The 24,063-nt window shown below is 41.1% G+C and overlaps 1 protein-coding gene across 3 annotated transcripts in view; it reads left to right on the forward strand.

The window, feature by feature from the left end:
* The window catches only part of LOC124548747 (titin-like), a 491,683-nt gene that overhangs the window by 350,003 nt on the left and 117,617 nt on the right, over nt 1–24,063 (forward strand). For all 3 annotated transcript variants that reach the window (XM_047125191.1, XM_047125192.1, XM_047125193.1), the window contains exons 6-8: nt 3,899–4,069; nt 13,640–13,888; nt 21,310–21,507. In XM_047125191.1, the coding sequence (XP_046981147.1) occupies nt 3,899–4,069; nt 13,640–13,888; nt 21,310–21,507 (618 nt within the window). The remainder of the gene's footprint in view (nt 1–3,898; nt 4,070–13,639; nt 13,889–21,309; nt 21,508–24,063) is intronic.

The following is a 24,063-nucleotide window of genomic DNA, read 5'->3' on the forward strand; positions in this document are numbered from 1 at the left end:
CAATAAACAAGACACTTAAATAGCTACTTAATTCACGATTGGGCAATGATCCGTGTGAAGAAAGCGGGTTGGGAAATGGAGGCAGTCGCAAAAAGTTACGCTTCTAAACGCCGCCAGAGACGCTACGAACTAAAAGAACAGACGAGTTCCAATGTGTGGACATCTGTGAAGGGCCTTGGGAAATTTCTTGTTGTGTTAGTATGAAACTAATAACAACCTGTCGTAGTTCTGAAGTAATACGTGCTCTAGCTGAAGTAACAGCTGGTAAGAATGAAACCCAGCGTGCGTTGGCGGAAGCAGGGCAGCTGTGGCTATCCCGTTTACTGCCGGCGTGGGGCGAATTCTGGGCGCTACCTAAAACTCGTCCCAAGACGCAGGCGCGGATTCCTCAAATGCTTGGCGCACGGCCGGGAATCAGACATTAGTCTAATGACTCTTTTAAAAATAATTGGCCCGAAAAAACACGAGTGGCCGAAATTGCATCTTGTGAACACAGTTTCTGTTGTCTGGCGTACACGCAGTCGTGCCTAATTAATCTACGATTTTACATGCTCTTCATTCTCAGTGCCACCCGCATTGAGTGTGTCTTACCTTTTGTCTACATTCGTTGGATGCATTGTAAGTTCTTAAGCTTTCAATCCTATAAATATGGAGTCTGTGTAAACATGAGTTTTCGATGGCTAAATGCAGTACAAACTCTGCAGGTCAAATAAAACAAACAAATGAACAAAAATTTCTTGAAATAAAGTGTCGTATGGCAGCGTTGGATTGGAGATCCTTAGGAGTAGTGTCAGCCATCTAACACGAAAGGGTTTCCTCCTCCGCACACAATGACCCCTTTTCACGCGATAGTAGTGGTATAGCTTGGCGGTAAGTATTTAAAGAAAAGGAGAAAACATAGTGTGATGGTGTTATGTGGAATGTTGGATGTTTTATAATCATTATTATTATTTATTTGTATAACATTTTTTTACCAAACCCCTACTCTGTTTTGCCGGCCGAGGTGGCCGAGCGGTTCTAGGCGCTACAGTCTGGAACCGCGCGACTGCTACGGTCGCAGTTTCGAATCCTGTCTTGGGCATGGATGTGTGTGATGTCCTTAGGTTAGTTAGTTTTAAGTAGTTCTAAGTTCTTGGGGACTGATGACCCCAGATGTTAAGTCCCATAGTGCTCAGAGCCATTTGAACCATTTTGAACCTACTCTGTTTTATCTATGTAATCCTTCAATGTATAAAATTATTCGTATAGTTACGTGCTGCATACATCTACTAAGTGTAGGCGACTGTATAGAGTTTGTGCATAGTATACTGTCACGTTTGTGTGAAATGTGGTATAACAGAAGAGTGCTGAAAGTTAGGTGGGGAGATTGATCAACTAATGTATCTGTATTGAATCGAATGAGGGAGAGAAGAGATTTATGGGACGAAATGACTACAACAAGGGATATGTTGATAAGACGTATGGTTAGGCGTAAGGGATGGTTAATTCAGATTTGGCCAGACACAGGCCAAGGTGCATGTACATTGCAGTAGTTACGTAGAAATGAAGAAACGTTCTCAGGATAGAGCTGCATCAAACCAGTTTTCGGACTGAAAAATCGATCGAGGTGGCGCAGTAGAATGGTACTCGGAGGACAGCGGTTCAAATCCCGGTCCGGCGATCCAAATTTAGGTTTCCCGTGATGTCACTAAGTAGCTTAAGGTGAATGCCGGGATGGTTCATTTGAAAGAGCACGGCCGATTTACTTCCCCAACTTACGTCATGCTAAATCTCTAATGACCTCGTCGTCGACGGTATGCTAAACGCTATTTATCCTTTCCTTCCCTCACGTGAGGTCTTAATTTAACAGCTATCCTTTTATTTCATTTATTTTCTGGCTGTGAAAAAGACAAATTACTTGTCACGCGTCATTATCTATAAAAAGAGGTCCGAATTTGTGCGATATTGTTCTTGGTATTCAATGTTTACTAGTGAAGGCAAAGGTTGTTACCGTGGCGGTTGTTGAGGCTGAAATGATATACTTTGCCCTTTTGTGTATATGGAATAATGCTGTAGTATTTTCTTTTCGAAAAGGCTAATAAGAGAGAAATGAAGACTGCCAGTGAGCATCCTGGATCTGCTACTGGAATTTGCGCTCCTGCTGAGAGAAACAAGTAGGAGAGCACTGAGGAACATAACACATCGCTCCTCGTAAACAACGTTGCTGGCGCACGTGATGCAGAGATGCTTCCAAGGTTTCGTTTCGACGTGTATTACGCTGCCGAAAAGTGAACTACTCCCTGTATTATTTCCTGTGAATTTGACACCAGCGAAATCTGTATCTCGTAGTTTTTCGCGCTTCGCATCTTTGGTAATAAATATTTCTCGTGTTAATATGTATACAGAGCTATCAAGAAAAATTTAAGTTTCTCTGTGTTACAAGTAACTGGGTAAGGTCTGCGGCTGTCTTCTGAATTTTGTAAACAATTTCGCTTCTTCATTCCCGTTTTAATGCAAAGTTTAGTTTTGCGTCTCGTGTTCCGGTAGAACAAAAACATGGTTCAAATGGCTCTGCGGTAGAACACTTTCTGATTAGTATTGTTGGGCGTGGCAGTGAATTTAGGCGGCGGAAGTTGGTTGTTTCTGTCAAGAGTATATTTTCAGTAATATTTTGTTCTATGAACAGCAAGAAACAGAAAAACGACATGGGCGTTGTTGCGAATTTGGCAGTAACAGTGGTTGACTTTATATAAATTACTACCAATGCTAGTGGTGGTGACAGTGACTGCAGTAGTAGTAGTAGTAGTAGTAGTAGTAGTAGTGGTAGTAGTAGAAGCAGTAGTAGTAGTAATTATTGTTGTTTTGTTTTCGTTTTTGTTGGCATAGTCTTACTAGAACAGAATCCCTGTGGTTCCGGCTGACAGCTATAAATGTTTTGCTTTCGTGGCATTAATATGGATTGCGTACTTCTTCATTTGTTGTCTGTATGGTATGTCTAACAAGTGTTTCGTCATTTATCGCCTGTGTCAAGCACTCAACCCTATACAGTAAGCACATGCTCTGCAGAAACCACTGCTCCCAATTACGTTCCGCGAGAGAAATACTTCACAATTGCTGCAAGCGACACGCAGAGTTATCAAGAACGGTTTGTTAACTTCGTAGTATAGTTACCGAGGAGGAACAGCATATGACAATAATGAGACTAAAGGTCCTTAATCTATGAAAACAATTTTCAAGGCTATTTTTAGAGGGAATTTCCGCCTTATACAAGATACAGTCTATATATTTCCCTTGTATGTTTCAACACTTCATGTGCTATCTTCAGTTGGTTTCTGTTTATTATTCTCTCGCAAATTATTGTGACATGATAATATTTTGTGTACTAGCACTGGTAGTTTTTTATATATAAAGAATGGTAAATACAAATAAAACTACTGGTGTAAATAAATTATAGCGTTATGTGAAATAAATACAACTGTGTAGCTACGTCCTTTCCTAAAGTAGTTTTGTAGGCCTACTTTCTAGCACACTATAATAGTTAAAGGCCCTACTGTGTAACTCACCACAGCGTTTAGCTATATATCGAGTTCGCGACTGATAGGAACTTACTTTCTGGACAACCCTCTTACAGTTTAAATCCTTCGACAATACGTCCTCTGCTATTTCCGAAACTTTATGTTAGACAACCGTTGCGCAGTCATGGGCGCACCCGAACTTTGTTTACGGCTTGCCGGAAATGTACACACTGAAAACAATTGGTACTAGAACTGATCCTTGAGGGAATGAAGTTTCGTTCGTTTGCTCCTTCCATGTTGATGAGCATCTCGTTCAGCTGGTAAGGAGGGAATGAGGGCGCCTTGCACTGTAGTTGCTAGTGGTGGTGAGCTCGACGTGTAACGCCGGTGCGTTGTGTCCGCAGTGAAGTCCCCGGTGAAGAAGTCGTCGGTGGGCGAGCCGCGCGAGCCCTGCCCCACGGACTCCATCACGTCCAGCTACGGCGTCGGCCCCACCGACGAGAACGGCCGGCCCCTCTTCGGTCTGCGCGCCCTGCGACGCACCAACACCGGCACGCAGCCTCTGCAGCCCGCAGGTACAGTCGCCTCGCCAGTGCAGCCCACTCTTATTTTCCTTTTCTGCCACACGTTGTCACACGGGAAAAAGAAGTTTATGAACCGACACACGCTATCTAGTCAGAAGTAACCGGACACCTACAGCAGTAGTAGTGTGTCCACACTTTGCCTGTATGATGGCTTGAACTCGCTGCAGACACTTTCACTGAGGTGTCTGAAATTCTGTGGAGGGATGGCAGCCCATTAGTTGTAGTATTAGTAGTAGGAGTAACTTTCTTGATCCGTAGATCTTTTTTTGCAAGGATATAGGACATGTCAAAGTATTTACAAATTTAGATCAATTTAAAATAAACTAATTCGTATACACATATATTTACAGAGTTCTATAGTTGGACACAATCATTAGATTTACTCCTGGTATACAATACCTTTTTTGCAAATAACTTATTAAATAATGTAATACCACATTGTTCACTCATATCTCACCATCAGTCACTGCACACTCTATACACACATTGTTTCATAACACTTCTCGTGGTCGTGCGGTAGCGTTCTCGCTTCCCACGCCCGGGTTCCCGGGTTCGATTCCCGACGGGGTCAGGGATTTTCTCTGCCTCGTGATGGCTGGGTGTTGTGTGCTGTCCTTAGGTTAGTTAGGTTTAAGTAGTTCTAAGTTCTAGGGGACTGATGACCATAGATGTTAAGTCCCATAGTGCTCAGAGCCATTTGAACCACACACACACATACACACACACACACACACACACACACACACACACACACACTGGTGATCTCTGGGCAGTTTTCTGTACCCCAACTTCCCATTTGCTATCCTGAAAAACTGAGCCAGCAACCCTCCATAATGAGTGAGATGTTGAGCTCAGAAAGAGGAAGGGGTGTTGGTATTGTGCTATGCATAGCTTGGGGGTAAGTATTTCTAGAAAGGAAAAAAGAAGGAAAAAACATAAAGTGAAAGTATTATGTGGAGTGTTGGATATTTTATAATCATTATTATTATTATTTATTTGTATAACATTTTTTTATAAAACCTCTACTCTGTTTTAGCTAAGTGATCCTTCAATGTATAAAATGTATTGCATAACAGGTACTTTTTAGTTGCCTTTTTAAATAAGTGTATTTTTGCAATTTCTTTAATCTCTTTCGGTAATTTATTGTACTGTTTTATTCCTTGGTAGAAAATGCTGCTTTGAGTTTTATGTTTATTTTTTCTTGGTAGATGTAAGTTGAGTCTATCTCTTGTTGCATGGTCATGGACAGAGCTGTTTGTGCAGTAATTATCAATGTTATTTTTGACGTGTACAACGGACTGGTAAATGTATTTACATGGAGCAGTTAAAATCCCCAGTTTCCTGAACAGATCTTTGCAATGAGCTCGACTAATATTTTTGGTTATTATTCTTATGGCTCTTTTCTGGAGTTTGAAAACTGTGTTCATATGTTATGCATTTTGTTCCCCAAAAAAGAATGCCATAGCTAAGAATTGAGTGCACACATGAATAATATGTAACTAAAAGACAGAAGAAAAGGCATAACCTGCTGATGACATTCCGTTTGCAAGTACCTTTGTGTGTTCACACCATTTCAACTGAGAATCAATATTCATTCCTAGAAATTTTGCATTTGTTACACAGTCTATAGGGTGCCATCTAGATTTAATTTAACATTGTCATTTTTCCTCTTCAAACTGAAATTCATGGCATTAGTTTTCTTTATGTTCAAAGTCACTTTATTACTTACTGACCAATCATAAACTTCTTTGAGAGTTTCATTTGCTTTCTCGGCAAGTTCTCTTGCTTTCTCAGTTACTGTAATATTGCTGTCATCAGCGAAGAGGATTTTTTCACCATGAGTAATACTACTTCCTCAAGACCCGAAACCAGAGAAGATGGTGATATTGAACGCTAGAGTCTGGAGTCGACACTCTAGCTCATCACAAAGGGGTTCAGTAGGGGTCAGGTTGGGATTCTGGGCAGGTCAGTCCATTTCAGGAATGACCATTGCCTCACAGATACTGCTTTATGACAGGGCGGTACAAACGATCATCGTCTCCGGACTGTTCCACTTTTGTACTCAGTACACAATGCTGTAAAATGTGTTCATATCCTTTCGAATTTAGCGTTTTTAATCGGAATAAGGAGATCACACCCTAAGAAAGGAAAACGCCCCCATATCGTAACACCACGTTTTGCGTACTTCACCGTTGGCACAACGCATTATGTCAAGTAACGTTCTCCAGGCATCCGACAAACTCAAGCCCTTCCATCTGATTGCCGTGGGGTGTAGCGTGATTCATCATCCGTTTCCAGTCATCCACTGTCCAGTGGTGTTACTCTTTACAACTGCTCATGTGTCGCTTAGCACTGACTACAGAAATATGTGGCTTATGAGGAGCTCTTCGGCCTTTTGTAGCCCATTCTTTTTAACTCTATTCAGTGTGCTAGCTGGACTGTTCAATATGTACATCGAAGAAGCAGTGATGGAAATAAGTGGAAGATTCAGGAGTGGGATTAAAAATCGATGTAAAAGGATATCAATGATACGATTCGTTAATGACATTGCTATCCTGAGTGAAAGTGAAGAAGAATTACATGATCTGTTGAATAGAATATACGGTCTTCAGGATTGACGGTCACAAAGTAGATGAAGTTAAGGAATTCTACTACCTAGGCAGCAAAATAACCAATGACGGAGGGAACAAGGAAGACATTAAAAGCAGCATTTTTTCAAGCACTGGAAAAAATGGTATTCCTGGCCATGAGAAGTCTACTACCTCAATCATAGGCCTTAATTTGAGACAGAAATTTCTCAGAATGTACGTTTGGAGCACAGCATTGTATGTTAGTGCAACATGGACTGTGGGGAAACCAGAACGGAAGGGAATCGAACCATTTGAGATGCAGTGCTACAGACGAATGTTGAAAATTAGGTGGACTGATAAGGTAAGGAATTAGGAGGTTCTGCGCAGAATCGGAGGGGAAAGGAATATGTGGAAAACACTGACAAGGAGAAGGGAGAGGATGACAGGACATCTGTTAAGACATCAGGGAATGAGTTCCATGGTACTAGAGGGAGCTGTAGAGGGCAACAACTGTAGAGGGAGACAGACATTGGAATACATCCAGCAAATAATTGAGGGCGTAGGTTGCTAGTGCTACTCTGAGATGAAGATGTTGGCACAGGAGGGGAATTCGTGGCGGACTGCATCAAACCAGTCGGAAGGACGATAACTCAAAAGCAAAAACAAAAAGTTAAAAGAAAGCTGGACTGCTGGCATCACTTTGAAACTCACAAGTGACTCCTTCAGCTGATGTCATGCTATTTTCTACAACCAGCCAGCACAATGTTCGACGGCTCACGTCTATTAATACGTGAGGTCCGTTTGGTCTTGATTAGCAGTGGTTGGTCCTTCGCGTTTCCACTTTACGATCACATACAAACAGTCGACTAGGGCTACTTGAGAGGGGTTGAAATGATAGGTTTGTTCCTCGGGTGACATCTAAGGTCTAGTACATATTCGATGTCACTGAACTCTCCTGACTGATTCATCCTGCTGTTGCCACTTTTCCAATGACAACACACTACTCCTTTTATAATGGCGGGTCCGTCTCTCGTGATATCTAGTGGTCAATTTCGCATTACATAGTGGTGTCCAGTTCCTTATGGACATATGCAGTGTATTAGTCCATCGGTAACAGCGGTGTTGTAGTATCAGAAATATTTCCAGAATGAATTTTCACTTTGCAGCAGAGTGTGCACTGATTTCTAGCTTCGTAACAGGTTTAAACTGTGTGCCGGAATCGGGACCCTTGCCTTCCGGAGCCAGGTGCTCCACCTACTGAACCATCCAAGTTCAACTGACGATCCTCTCTCGCAGCCGTACTTCCACCATTACCTCATCTCCTACCTTCCAAACCTGTTGATAAAATATCGATATGTCGATGTTTTTACCTGGAATAGGCGATATTTTTCTACCTGACATATCGATTTAGAGATGGCAATACCGAGTGCCGATATTTTTATATTATATTTTTTTCGCAATTTTCGGCAAATATTTGAAATTGTAGTACAACATAATGTTACTTTCACTGTGTGAAGGTATCTTATTACTCTTTGAGCATTTATCACATCCAGTCTTTCTCTTTGGATGTTTGAAGCAAGTGTACGTGGCACAAAGAGGAAGCGCGATTCCATTGGGGGGGGGGGGGGGGGGAGGGGGTAATATAGAATAACAAGATTTCCTATGCGAAAAAATAGCACACCAGTTGCGCTCAGAAACAATTTTTAACGCAACTATTGCGCTATTTCTTCACATCGATACTCTTGAAAACCATTTGCTAAAAATGATGAAAAAAGATTTAAACGATAAGATCGGTCTTTGCGGTGAGCGGAGACGTTCGAAAGGAAATGTTGAAGTATTCGGCGCACGGCACTATCAACAATCACTGCAACGTTTAATTTCACCACGCAATTTTGTCACTACAACTGCCAGGTCGCTGACGTTTGAAGATATGAAAAAATAGTGATGTCGACATGAAGTGTTCCGGACGAATCCGATATATGACGAAACCGGAAGACTGACCTATCGGACACCTTTTATTGTGCTACTTATATGCAGTTACCATTGTTAGCAAAGTGATTATCGGCATGCGTGAACGTGCATCGTTTTCCTTCCAATTCTTGCTGTAAGGGGGATAAACAGACTGCTACCTTATTGGAGTACAGAATATCTAATAATAAATCAATACTTAAATATACAACTGTAAAACTGGCAGTATATTTACAATGTGCAGCCGACAGTTTTATAGGCCGGTGCATTGATATTTTCTCCACCGATATATCGATACAGTTGTCGATATATCGTTGGCACATTATGATACTTTTTAAATATCGATATAGTGGATTCCCGATAATTTTAAAAATATCAACAATCCTACTACCTTCTAACCGTCGCAGAATTTTTTCAGCATACCTTGGAGGACTAGCGCTTCTGGAGAAAAGGACATTGTTTTCAGATGGAGTGGAGTGTGAGTGATTTGAAAGTTCCTAGCGGCTTAAAACTTTGGATTTCTGGAAAAGAACCAAATTAATTGTTTCGAAACTACAAAAAATTGATTCTGCTTTATTTTACATATGCATCTCCTAAACCGTTCTGTCGTCGCGCGCAGAATCACGTCATGAGATGCAATAAAAACTATAGGTTACATACTACATTAGACAAACTTTAATGTTTGTGACATTCGTTAACTCGAGTTTCGGCAACAATGCACAAGCCTCTTGTGATTGTTAGCCCAGACATAACCACTATTAATGTTAAAAAGTCACAATCAGCTCGCTAGCCAGTCACAGCAGAGATCGCAGGTTTACACCGTGAAGCGAAGGCCCGACCACATATCGCCCACAGTAAAACAGTGATTCTTTCCACTCAGCACGCTCACCTAGCTCGACATCGGCCGAAGTTGTGTTGGTTACGGGCACGTACCAAATGGTTCTCCAGCGATAATCACTAGTGAACTGTGCACTCGTATCGGAGCGTGCTGTCAGGCTGTCCGACGGAAAGACGTCTAGTGTTTCTTTGATGCGGAGCACCTCTTCCTGCAGTTCGGTGTGGATAGCAAAATACTCATCTTCTGCCGACAACGTGGGTGCCTCATACGGAATATCTCATGACATTTCCTAAGGCAGATACGGCAAAGAGTACATTCATCGGACTTAACCAGGAATGTACGAAATTACACACACACACACACACACACACATACACACACACACATGATAAGGCACTGGTGAGTTTTCATATGCAGAACAACTTCTAGAAGACTAAAACCAAGTGTCTGAAACAGATTTTCGCTGACGAGTTTACATGCTAAGACCTGAATTAATCTGGTTAGGCCGGTCAAACATAGGTTTTCCAGATGTCAGTTGTTTTATAGTAATAGACCTACCCGGATAGCCGCGCGAATTTGCACGCCGCTTCTCGGATTCGGAGGCGCTGGCCCCGAAGCGAATCCGCCCTGGGCATTAACGACAATGGCTGATGTGGGCCGATGTGCCGTCCACCCTGGATGTAGTTTTTAGTCGGTTTCCCACATCCGAATTGGTGAATACCGGGCTGTCACCCACACTGTGACTTGGGATAACACTAGATGCAGATAGGTAAGGTACACTAATTCTACCTCAGAGGGGGAGGGGGGGTCGACATGAAGGTCATCAGGCTGCCCTCTACCATTACCGTTGTCAAATCCAATAATTAACGTGACACGGGATAAAGGACAGGGAAAAGGAGTTGTTTTACACTAATGGCTTTTTGAAATCACGTTTTCTCTTTTAGTCAGCAGGTTATTTGCGCCTCTTCAGATTACATGTAGGATAACTTCTTACTCAGTTGAATATTTCTTCTTCTCTTTCCTGCAAAAAGTGTCACTCCATCCAGAATGGCCGACCACTAGGAAAAACACAAGCACGTTTCAAAAACGGTAATCGTGTACATGGGTGCGAATATCGATTGTCGAAGAAGAAATATGGCTGCTAGAACCGCATTTTCAGATTCAATATTAGAGTGTATACGTAACCAATTAGAGAAGGTTATTGCGAAATCGGTTTACGAGCACCGTATCTGAGAGACCTTCGTAAAAGTAGTGAAGGGATTTTAGTAATATTATCCAGGTAAATGCGGTTTTTCTTCTTTGTGATGCTATATGGGATTAAAAATCGCGTTCTTATGGAAAAGGAAGTAAAAGCGGTACCTTAGATGAACTGCAGAATACCAGAAGTGAACGAAAAATTTCCTCGTCTACCGTCAACAACATTTTTAAATGTGATAAATAAAATTTGTTACTGAACATTATTTATCTCTCCACCCCAACCCCCATCACACATCCATATATACAGGAACATGAAAACTTGATATAATCTTAAAGAGGTGACGATTATTACAAATCAAACGTTATGTTGCTGCCATATCATCTTCCTGATTCGCGGAACTTAGTAAATTGCGTTGCTAATACTACATTTCATATTCTGCTTACTAAACGTAACACATGAAATTTCAAATATCATAATAAACATTTTAGAGGAAATTATTAGTTTCTTTAGATATTATTTAGAGGTCTCTTACGGAAAATGAAGACCCACTTTCTTCAAAATTATCGATATTTTAGTTAACTGAGCTAGATTTTTTGCCCTTCAGTGCCAGAAAAGGAGCAGTCTCGTAAATACAAAGTTTGAATAATGAAAGTAAGCCCATACTGACCGTATTGACTCGATGCTCTAGCGACGAGAGATCACGCAAAACGTATATGGAGTCCGAAGTCTGCATTGGAATAGTTTTCAATTCTGTGACTTAACCTAATGACAGAAAAAGGCTATTTTAATTTTTTCAGGTTCTCCTTTGCCGCAGCTGGTACAAGATATCTTTTGAAATAACCGTAGTTCTTTAATAGATTTAAATGTTTCTGACCTTACAAGAAAAACTGCTTGTTAGAAAGTACTTTTGAATGTCACAGTATTTGCGCACGGTTGAGAAGTCAGAGACAGTGTTCCGCTTGCTGCCCACCTATTTTTTTACTACGTTAATAATTGAAGTCTACACGACTAACAACAGAACGAAAACGAAATCCGCGGGAAACGAAGTGTGAATGAAGCAGTTATCAAAAACATTTCATTCCTGTCTGTCGTGGTAAGGATAATTTCGTTAATTAATTATGAATGAAATTGCTACTACGGTTTAAAGTGCTACCCGAACACGCTTATTTTTAGAAATCAGGGGTACAGCCTATCGTGTCTGTCATTATTTTTGTATATCGACATCTAACCCACTCTACTCTGACATAAATGCATCTTCTGAGTTTTATTTTTGCAGAATTTCAGCCTGCTGTAAGGATGTTGAAAATAGAGATATGATTCCTTAGCGAATAAACTGTACGCACTTAGTGGTTTAGATATTATAGTAGTACCAAATTATTATCGATTTCTACTGCACCCCACAGAGTCATTTTACACAGCAGAATCGTAAGTTAAATAAATCAGCATGAATTTTCTAGTCAGTCTGTTGACGTGCAGACCACAATGCCGTTTTGAAATAATATACCATAACAATCAGCTTGGTTTTGCACCAATTTTGGAACTGGTCAGATGGTTCTTCTCCAGAGATGTGGAACATCTGATGTAATAGACTCGTGTATTTTCATTTGCATTATAGTGACGCTTCGTGGCCGTCATGTTATTAGGCGAGAATCTATAGGAGATGGACTTCGACCGGCACGCTGAGACAGCAGCAACAAATGGAGATGCAGTCTTGGGTAGACATCATTTCTCCCCCGATTCTTTAAAGAATCGAGCTCCCATGAATAAAAGAACTCCAAACGTCTGATTGTTTCACAAATAAATTAATGTGTTAAATATTTGACGTTAAGAGGTGAATGAGAATAGCCTGGATAATTTGCGCCACACTTAAAGAAAAATTAGGTTTTCATGCATCTCAATGTCGGACGTAATATCTTCTGTGTCGTACAATAATATACGTTCGGTGGTGCAAGCGGATCCTGTCTGCAAAGTGAGTTGCGAGTAGAGTTACAAGTAAAGAAGTACTAAATTAAAACGTCATGCATAGTAAAGTTTTACTGCATAAACAGCGAAAATGTAGCAAGCGAGAAAATCAACTATTTCATTATTTTGTGGAAAGTGTTACCGAGAAGAAGTTCCGTACAGGTCTGAAATTGTGTGTGAAAATTGATGGAAGTGGCTAAATGATCTCTTTCTCAAATATTACGCTGCCTCAAGATGTGCACACAATTTACAACTGTCGTACTTGGCCTATTGTGTTTAACAGTGTACAGTAAGATTATACACCTAAGTGTGTAGATTATGACAACATTTTGAATTTTTAAATTGAGTTGGCTATTATATGAAATATTGAAAATCAGATTTTTGGAGCCCCTGGACGCCGATAGGCAACTTGCAGCTGGAGTTTTGGACAACATGTTTGTGGAGATGAGACAGCGATTAGTATGTTTAATCAATTATTCAAAAACAGTCTTAATCGCATTTATTATTATCGACGTAGGGGTCATCTTCTGGGCGTTTAGACTATTGGTCGACTGGTGGTGGTGTCACTCCTGTCTACATAACGTCATGTAGACAGGAGTGACACCACCAGCAGTCGACCAATGGTGTAAACGCCCAGAAGATGACCCCTACGTCGGGTTGAAACCGGTCATGACGTCATGTTGACAGGAGTGACACCACCAGCAGTCGACCAATGGTGTAAACGCCCAGAAGATGACCCCTACGTCGGGTTGAAACCGGTTATGAGGTCATGTAGACAGGAGTGACACCACCAGCAGTCGACCAATGGTGTAAACGCCCAGAAGATGACCCCTACGTCGGGTTGAAACCGGTTGGCGGTATAATAATAATAATAATAATAGTAAAGGCGATTAAGACTGTTTTTGAATAATTGATGAACCTGCAGCTGGGACCGTGCTCTATGCACCGTTTTAACTGCATAGTAATGTGGATGACAGTAGTGGCTTGCCCAGCGCCAGAGGTGAAACTTGGCGGTGTGTCTGCAGACTCGCCGGACAGCCGGGAGCCGTCGGCGCCCGCAGAGCCGTCGCCCGCAGAGATCCGCGATTCGAGCGGCCGTCCTCTGTTCGGCGGTCTGCGCGCCCTCAAGGCCGTGCGGCCGCAGCCCGAAGCTGAGCCGACGCCGACGCCGGAGCGTCAGCCCCGCGACGACGCCGACGACGACATGCCCGAGCAGAGCGCCCCCACCGCGCCGCACCTGCGCGAAATAGTCTCCCGCCACGAGCAGCACGTTCGTGAGTAGCGCCCCCACCCCCTTTCTGCCCTGCTCTGGCATATGCTTCCTATTTACAGCCCACCGAGATAGCAAGTCACAAACACACAAACTTAGTTTGTAGAAGCTTGTTGTTGTCGTGGTCTTCAGTCCTGAGACTGGTTTGATGCAGCTCTCCATCCTACTCTATCCTGTGCAAGCTTCTTCATCTCCCAGTACCTACTGCAACCTACATCCTTCTGAATCTGTTTAGTGTTTTCATCTCTTGCTCTCCGTCTACGATTTTTACCCTCCACGCTGCCCTCCAGTACTAAATTGGTGATCCCTTGATGCCTCAGAACGTATCCTACCAACCGATCCCTTCTTCTAGTCAAGTTGTGCCACAAACTTCTCTTCTCCCCAATCCTATTCAATACCTCCTCATTAGTTATATGATCTACCCATCTAATCTTCAGCATTCTTCTGTAGCACCACATTTCGAAAGCTTCTATTCTCTTCCCTTCCAAACTAGTTATCGTCCATGTTTCACTTTCATACATGGCTACGCTCCATACAAATACTTTCAGAAACGACTTACTGACACTTAAATCTATACTCGATGTTAACAAATTTCTCTTCTTCAGAAATGGTTTCCTTGCCATTGCCAGTCTACATTTTATATCCTCTCTACTTCGACCATCATCAGTTATTTTGCTACTCCTTTGCTACTTTAAGTGTCTCAAAAAATGGTTCAAATGGCTCTGGGCACTATGGGACTTAACTGCAGAGATCATCAGTCCCCTAGAACTTAGAACTACTTAAACCTTACTAACCTAAGGACATCATACACATCCATGCCTGAGGCAGGATTTGAACCTGCGACCGTAGCGGACGTGCGGTTCCAGACTGTAGCGCCTTAAGTATCTCATTTCCTAATCTAATTCCCTCAGCATCACCCGACTTAATTCGACTACATTCCATTATCCCCATTTTGCTTTTGTTGATGTTCATCTTATATCCTCCTTTCGAGACACTATCCATTCCGTTCAACTGCTCTTCTAAGTCCTTTGCTGTCTCTGACAGAATTACAATGTCATCGGCGAACCTCAAAGTTTTTATTTCTTCTCCATGGATTTTAATACCTACTCCGAATTTTTCTTTTGTTTCCTTCACTGCTTGTAGCAAACGAATTATTTCTAAAACTTAATTTTATTTAAATGACGCACAAGTTTACTCAGCTGGCACAAATTATTCATTGGGATCGGAAGTAACAAAATAAATATTAGGTTGGTGCATAAGTTCTTAGGTTTTTGTTTTGCATGTAGGTATTCTGGTTGATGTTGGTTTATTTATCGATTTTCCTTTTTTTTATATGTAGTTCACTGTTGCTATCTGTGTTTACATACTGTCATTTTGTCATATGGAGACAGTGAGTGGAGCTGTGGACACTAGAAAATGGAGAGGCAAGTGGAGAAATCAGAACTTTTCAGAGACATTCTTGTGACTGAGTTCAATAGAAGGGTTACAGCAGCAGAAGCAGCCAGAAATATTTGTGCCATGTATGGTGATAATAGCACCGGAAAGAGCACGGAAAGAAAATGGTTTTCTCGTTTAAGGAGGATTGTTTTCGCATTTGTGGCTCTCCATATTCAATTATATCTTTGGGGCTTGATAAAGAACATTTAAACACATTACTTCTAAATGATCCACGTCAGGGTACTCGAGAACTGGCAAATGTGATAAACTGCCATCATTTCACCATCATGCGACATTTTTGGCTGTACAGATATCGCGAGCTCTAAGCTAAAATCACAAAAATGAGCAGGTGGCCATACGTGCATCTCTTCTCGTTCGTCATTAGTTGGTTCGTGAACAACACAAACCATACCTATTCTGTATCATTACTGGTGATGACAAATGGTATCTTTATACTGAGATAAGCAACTCCCCTACAGAAAACTGCACTTATCCACAAAAGATAATGTTATGTGTCTGGCGGAACAGCACGGGTTGGTGTACTACGAATTGGTTCCTTAATGTTTAACCATCACTGCTGGCATTTATTGTCAACAACTGAGGTGTCTTGCAGATGCAGTGTGAGAACAATGTCCAGTAAGACTGTGTGAAGTGATGCTACTCCACGATAATGCCCATCCACATTCTGCTAGACTGACAAAAAATGCAATACAGGAGTTGTGTAAGGAAGTCTTTCCACAGCCATGTTATTCACCCGATCTTGTACACTCAGATTTTCATTTTTTCTGCTCTCAATAGAGCAGTCTTTGAGGAACTTCCTTTCTGGATGGACCAAGCAAGGTGGCGCAGTGCTTAGTACACTGGACTTGTATTCGGGAGGACGATGGTTCAATCCCGGGTCCGGCCATTCTGATTTAGGTTTTCTGTGATTTCCCTAAATTGTTTAAGGTGAATGCCGGGATGGTTCCTTTGAAAGGGCATGGCTGACTTCCTTCTCCATCCTCCCCTAATCTGATGAGACCGATGAGCTCGCGGTTTGGTCTCCTCCCCCAAATCAACCCAACCTTTCTGGATGAAAATGCACTCCGAACATGACTTGATGAGTTCTTCACCTCAAAACCATGTGATTTTCCAAGAGTTATTGCTGCATTGGCAGACTGTTGTAAATAGTGAAGGAGAATATATTGCCACGCGGGATTACCCGAGCGGTTTAAGGCGCTGCAGTCATGGACTGTGCGGCTGGTCCCGGCGGAGGTTCGAGTCCTCCCTCGGGCATGGGTGTGTGTGTTTGTCCTTATGATAATTTAGGTTAAGTAGTGTGTAAGCTTCGGGACTGATGACCCTAGCAGTTAAGTCCCATAAGATTTCACACACATTTGAACATTTTTTGAGAATATATTATTGATGAGTAAAGTTTCTGTTACATTTATTTGTTGTGTTTATTAAAATAATGGAAAAATGTTACAAACTTATGCACCAACCCTATAATATGGCATTTGTGGGTCAACCTTGACACAAACACTTTCTTTTTACCCAAACCAGTACCAGCAGTATCTCATCACCATCATGTTGTTATATTTTTCCATACCTCACACAACAGCAACAGCATAATAGTTATATGAGATTTCTTTACTGAAGAGCTACCAATTTCGATCAAATAGCAGACCATCCTCTGGCATTAAGTATGACATTAATTAAATCTCTTACACTAGACACAATCATTTGTATTAAAATCATCATTATCTATTTGCTGTATGAAAATATGAGATTAAGGAAAGTAACAAATTTGCATGTGGCCAATATGTTGTCAGGCAGGAGCAAAAGATGTGGCTTATTTTCTCTATTTGACTCTGCATTTGACATATGTGAGAAAATACCTCTCCAGTCTTTTGTCTGACAAAATATTGCCTCATTTGTACCTCTGTTGCTTTTCTACATTTGATAATTTTGCCACAGCAAATGGATAACTGTGGCTTTAATACAAACATTCATGATTAGCTGTATGACATTTTATTACTGTTATTCTTAATGCCTGAGTATGGTCTATTGGCTGACAAACTAGTATTATTTCAATAAAGAAATATTGTACCACAACATGATTTTTGAAAAGTATTTAAAAGCTGTAGATCATTTCTTCCTCTTAATAATAACCTGTCTCAGTTTCACTAGGTGACTGCTTTGAGAACTTAATCTTTGCATTTAAATACACAGTTAATCAGTCCTCCAGAACTGCATGATAGCATGGTGACAATCCTCTCTGACAACTGAGATTGAGTTCTTGTGAATGTCAACGGTAATCAATATTTCACTGACAGCCAAAAATCCCATATTGTTTATCTGAAGACACAGATCAATAAGGAGAAGAATGATGTGTAACTCAGTCATGTGTCTGCTTGTTTGCTACAATTTTGCAAATTCTCACTGTACCTTTTCTGTTCGAGATGTATCATTCATTGAATCGCCAGATCTCAGGCAGACCCAGGCATATAACAGAATGTGGTTCCCACTGTGCATGCTAAAGTGAGTGTAACATCAACAGCCCCTATTACACACACCAGAAATTTCCACGTGCAAGCAAATTGCACATTTCAAGAAGTAAAACTGACAGTACTCTGCATTGTGCCATTTTTAGAAAGGTTGTATACCATCTTCTCCCTCTTTATAAAATATATGTGATATACACATTTCTCCTAGTATAAGATGGAGGATAATTAAGCTCAGTAGAATCCACTGGTTATGTTGACAATCATTTCTGGTGGGGGGCTCCACGTTCCATTGTTTAACAGCTTTCTCCAGTAGAATGAGAACAGTGGTAACAGCCATCCGTAACTGTTTTTTCACAATAATAATTTATTCCACCACAAGAAGAACATGGTCATAAAGGCCATAGGTATCTTCTTATGTTACATTAATGGAATTGCTCTAAAATATCTCCTGGATTACAAGAAAGAAGCAGAAGAGCTTTACAGTATGTTGTTGTTGTGGTCTTCAGTCCTGAGACTGGTTTGATGCAGCTCTCCATGCTACTCTATCCTGTGCAAGCTTCTTCATCTCCCAGTACCTACTGCAATCTACATCCTTCTGAATCTGCTTAGTGTATTCATCTCTTGGTCTCCCTCTACGATTTTTACCCTCCACACTGCCCTCCAATACTAAATTGGTGATCCCTTGATGCCTCAGAACATGTCCTATCAACCGATCCCGTCTTCTGGTCAAGTTGTGCCACAAACTTCTCTTCTCCCCAATCCTGTTCAATACTTCCTCATTAGTTATGTGATCTACCCATCTAATCTTCAGCATTCTTCTGTAGCACCACATTTCGAAAGCTTCTATTCTCTTCTTGTCCAAATTATTGATTGTCCATGTTTCACTTCCGTACGTGGCTACACTCCATACAAATACTTTCAGGAATGACTTCCTGACAGTTAAATCTATACTTGATGTTAACAAATTTTTCTTCTTCAGAAACGCTTTCCTTGCCATTGCCAATCTACACTTTATATCCTCTCTACTTCGACCATCATCAGTTATTTTACTCCCCAAATAGCAAAACTCCTTTACTACTTTAAGTGTCTCATTTCCTAATCTAAGTCCCTCAGCATCACCCAACTTAATTCGACTACATTCCATTATCCTCGTTTTGCTTTTGTTGATGTTCATCTTATATCCTCCTTTCAAGACACTGTCCATTCCATTCAACTGCTCTTCCAAGTCTTTTGCTGTCTCTGACAGAATTACAATGTCATCGGTGAACCCCAAAGTTTTTATTTCTTCTCCATGGATTTTAATACCTACTCCGAATTTTTCTTTTGTTTCCTTTACTGCTTGCTCAATATACAGATTGAACAACATCGGGGAGAGGCTACAACCCTGTCTTACTCCCTTCCCAACCATTGCTTCCCTTTCATGTCCCTCGACTCTTATAACTGCCATCTGGTTTCTGTACAAATTGTAAATAGCCTTTCGCTTCCTGTAATTTACCCCTGCCACCTTTAGAATTTGAAAGAGAGTATTCCAGTCAACATTGTCAAAAGCTTTCTCTAAGTCTACAAATGCTAGAAACGTAGGTTTGCCTTTCCTTAATCTTTCTTCTAAGATAAGTTGTAAGGTCAGTATTGCCTCACGTGTTCCAGTGTTTCTACGGATTCCAAACTGATCTTCCCCGAGGTTGGCTTCTACTAGTTTTTCCATTCGTCTGTAAAGAATTCGTGTTAGTATTTTGCAGCTGTGACTTATTAAACTGATAGTTCGGTAATTTTCACATCTGTCAGCACCTGCTTTCTTTGGGATTGGAATTATTATATTCTTCTTGAAGTCTGAGGGTATTTCGCCTGTTTCATACATCTTGCTCACCAGATGGTAGAGTTTTGTCAGGACTGGCTCTCCCAAGGCCGTCAGTAGTTCCAATGGAATGTTGTCTACTCCGGGGGCCTTGTTTCGACTCAGGTCTTTCAGTGCTCTGTCAAACTCTTCACGCAGTATCGTAACTCCCATTTCATCTTCATCTACATCCTCTTCCATTTCCATAATATTGTCCTCAAGCACATCACCCTTGTATAGACCCTCTATATACTCCTTCCACCTTTCTGCTTTCCCTTCTTTGCTTAGAACTGGGTTTCCATCTGAGCTCTTGATATTTATACAAGTCGTTCTCTTATCTCCAAAGGTCTCTTTAATTTTCCTGTAGGCAGTATCTATCTAGTATGTCAGATAAAATTGCACCAAGTGTATACAGATTGTAAAATAATTTAGAGCTATGAGTACATGTTCAGTAGGAGAGACGTGTTCCACATGGTGAAGATGCTCTTAGCTCTTGAGGTATGCATTTTAGAGCCCATGTTTACTGGACATTTTTTTCTTATTTTGATCCATTCTACCTACTTCCAAAAGATGGAAAGCAAAGAGCTTGCATTAGTAGACACGCGTTTCACAGCATCGAATATGAATTAGTGCTCATAGCTTTTAAGGTATGCATTTTGGAGCCCTTGTTTACTAGACTTTTTTTCTTGTTTTGGGCTAAGGAACCTGTGATTATAGATGGTAAATAGAATTTGGTCACACCCCGTATATGTGATAAACCCATTCGTGCTCTAACTCGAGGTAGGCAGTTCAAATCCTGAGGAGAAACAAATTTTTCATTAGCAGTACTTGGTCAGCAGTGGGGAAAATAAGTAATACAGTTTCTCATCACCATACTGCACCGGTGTCTTAGGGTTAGGGGACTGATGACCATAGATGTTAAGTCCCATAGTGCTCAGAGACATTTGCACCATTTTTTTCTTAGGGTTAAATTCCGATTTACCAGCAGTGACTCATGGGTGGTTTCTGCCCCTCCCCTTTATTTCTCCATTCCTTATTCACACACAGCAACACAAATATGCCAATATATTGCATAAGCACTCATCTTAACAACCTACACAACATAGTTAACATTCCATAACAGGTCAGAGGAAGATACCAGCAAACCACCTACATTATGACTTTGCCTAATACATTATTACAGGATTTCTGTGTTGCCCTTAATGACTGATGATGATTAGGAGACTAACTGGAAATGACCATGGTGATCCATGATAATTTCAAAAACAATGCTCTCTCTGCATGTTTTTGATTTTTATGTCTTCTTTTGTTTATCATTTGATGGGTTTACTTATAATATGGTATCCTCTTTTTTCCTTCAGAAAAGCCCTCTTCAACCTTCCTTCAGAGGAAGGTAACAGAAACTTACCTCCCATAAGACCTTCATACCAGTGAAGATTCCTTCATTGTTTTGAGCATTTACAGACTATATACACAAGCTCTATCTGATTATTTTTGATATAGAATCAATGCAAAACCCCGAAGACAATAAATATTGCAACAGTGTCATCTGCACAAGCACCATAAAGATGTTATCTGACAGGTCTTCCTGTTAATTGGTTGGGAGACCAGAGACAAACTTGAAGACATAGAATTTAACTTACACAAAGAATTATACTGATTTTTCAGGTGGAAATGCTGTCTCACAGCCAACAGCTCCCCGTGAGAAACCACGAGCGAAGCTGCGAGACAGTTTTATTCTGCCCCAGGATCAAGCTGAACAGCCCTCAGCACCTAGTGAGCACCTGGTCGAGGATACTCGTGTCCTTTCACAGCGGCAGCAGTCACTGAGAGCACTTATACAGAAGCATGAGCGCATCGCCACAAGTAAGTGTAGACTTGAGTAACAAGATTAGTAGTATCTAATTAATATAGGCTTTAGTGTAATGTTACACTTGCTATCACAAAATCTATAGCATTCATTGATTCCAAGTACATACTAGAATGGCATAGGTAACATAGTAAACCTTGAACTTCTAACCAGTAGAATGTTAAGAAACTTAACACCTCAACTAACTCTCTCTTTCCCACCACTACTCTTCTGCTGCAATAGCAAATATGTTAAAATTCTGTCCCTTGATACTGACATTTTAGTAGCATCTGCAGGGCATTTCAGATGGATATTTGAGAGTCAATTAGTTCTGTAATTACTGTAATAAGGAGGTGCTTTAACACGTTGACTGCTGCAAGCATAGTGATGATGTCTCATCACTGCACCAGTGAGCACACTGTCTGTTACATTGTACAGAAAAAAGAGCCTTGTGGAAATGATCAATTAAAGAAGTGTCCTTTTTTGTAAGTACTGGGGTATATTTTTTCATCAGTCTTTAGAACGACAGTTATTTCATTTTTGGTGCCTTTTGCATTTTTCCCTTGAAAGATTTGACTTTTCAATTGTTCATATTTATAGTATGGTGGAAAGTAAAAAATAATTGAAATAGTGTTATCTTTTCCCATGCATATAAAAGTGGTGTTGAAATATGTTACAGTACTTTTAGTGAATTTTTGTGTTAGTGTCAGCAACATGGCAACCTCATTAAGACTATTTTGACTATTTCAGGAAAGAGTAAAATGTCACAGCATTGATTGTATGTCAGAATTTCTGCTTTAGGAAGCTTTTGTGTTGGATATTTAAATGACTTTAGAAGAGTATATTGACTATTGCCATGAAATGGCCTTGTTAATACCACCTTGTTATGTATGTACCAGAGAAATGAACTCTTAATTTTCATTAACTTTATCCTTCAGAGTTCATGCAAATTTCTTTTCATCTCATATGCACAATTTTGGGATCATAATGTTGTTTTTGGGACAGACACTCTCACATCAATCAGTCACTGAATGCTTCAGGAAATAAATCGACCACAGGTGTAGTAGACTGCTACATTTATCCTGTCATAATGTTATGGTAGAATATAAAATAAATAAGTTAACTACAGCTGTGGAAGATTTATTTTCTGAAATTTATTACACCTACAGACCCATAATAATTTTCTTTGCAAAACTGGAGAATATCATGAATCACAGAATAAGCTATATCACAAGTTTTACACCTTTTTCCACTGTCAAATTGCTCTGCTGTCGCCACAGTCAGCTGTAGACATATCTGTGGGCAATAGAACGAGGTTCATTCAAATGAAACCTGGTCAGTGCATCTGCCTTTGCCTTACGCGTAAGGTGGCACAATGTAACTGCGAGTATAGTGGCACCATCCATTGGTAGAGTGCTTGTGCACCACTTGATGTTGCGTAGCACCAGTGTGGTTTCACACTGAAGAGAAGGTGGTCACACAAGTTATTGTCCACTACCAAACATGCAGGCGAGAAAGCAGGAACAATGAGGAGTGATTCGATTTTTGGCGGTGGAGGGAGTTGGAGGCTGTGAAATGTATCGACAGATGAAGGCTGTGTTTGGTGAATACAGTCTGAGTCATTCAAGTGTTGTGGAATGGCACAAATCATTCCTTGAGGGGCGAGAGCCACAAGAAGACGATGCTCATCCTCGACAGGCTCATCATGTCATCACACCAGAAATGGTTGTGGACGTGAATGGTTTAGTCTTGGACAACTGCAGAATCACCATGGACGAGATCCATCAGTTACTGGGTATTAGCATGGGCACCAGTGGTTCCCCACCAACTGACCACCGAACAGTGCAGTATTCGAATGGTGCTGTCTTTGAGTCATCTGCAACATTATCATGAGGAGGAATACAGCTTTCTGTTGCATATTGTCACGGGTGACAAAACATGGCGTCATCATTTTGAACAGAAAAACAAGCGTCAGAGCAAGCAGTGGAAACGTGTGACTTCACCACCTCCAAAGAAATCAAAGGCCATGCATACCAGTTGTGGTAAGGTCATGATGTCCTTCTGTGGTTACTGCTTGTCGAGTTCCTGGGACGGGGAACCACCATCAATGCCCAGCTTTATCAAGCCACTGTACAGAATCTTAGATGAGCCATCAAGCCGAAACGCTGAGGCATGTTGTCCAATGGTGTTATCCTCCTGCATGATAATGCCCACCCACACACGGGCATTGCTGTGAAGACGACATTGCAGCAGTTTCAGTGGGAAACCTGGAGCACCCACCATAGTCCCGATATTTCACCATATGACTTTCACATGTTTGGACCTCTAAAAGAAGCTATTCATGGACATCGATTCGCAACGGACGACGAAGTATGTGAGTGGATCTAGACCTGGATCCGACAGCAGCCTACTAGCTTTGTCAAAGATGGAATTGACTGGCTAGAGTCACTGTGGGATAATGACTCTGAGCACTATGGGACTTAACTTCTGAGGGCATCAGCCCCCTAGAACTTAGAACTACTTAAACCTAACTAACCTAAGGACATCACACACATCCATGCCCGAGGCAGGAT

The sequence above is a fragment of the Schistocerca americana genome, chromosome 1 (genome assembly GCF_021461395.2).
Source record: "Schistocerca americana isolate TAMUIC-IGC-003095 chromosome 1, iqSchAmer2.1, whole genome shotgun sequence".
Classification (NCBI taxonomy): Eukaryota; Metazoa; Arthropoda; class Insecta; order Orthoptera; family Acrididae; genus Schistocerca; species Schistocerca americana.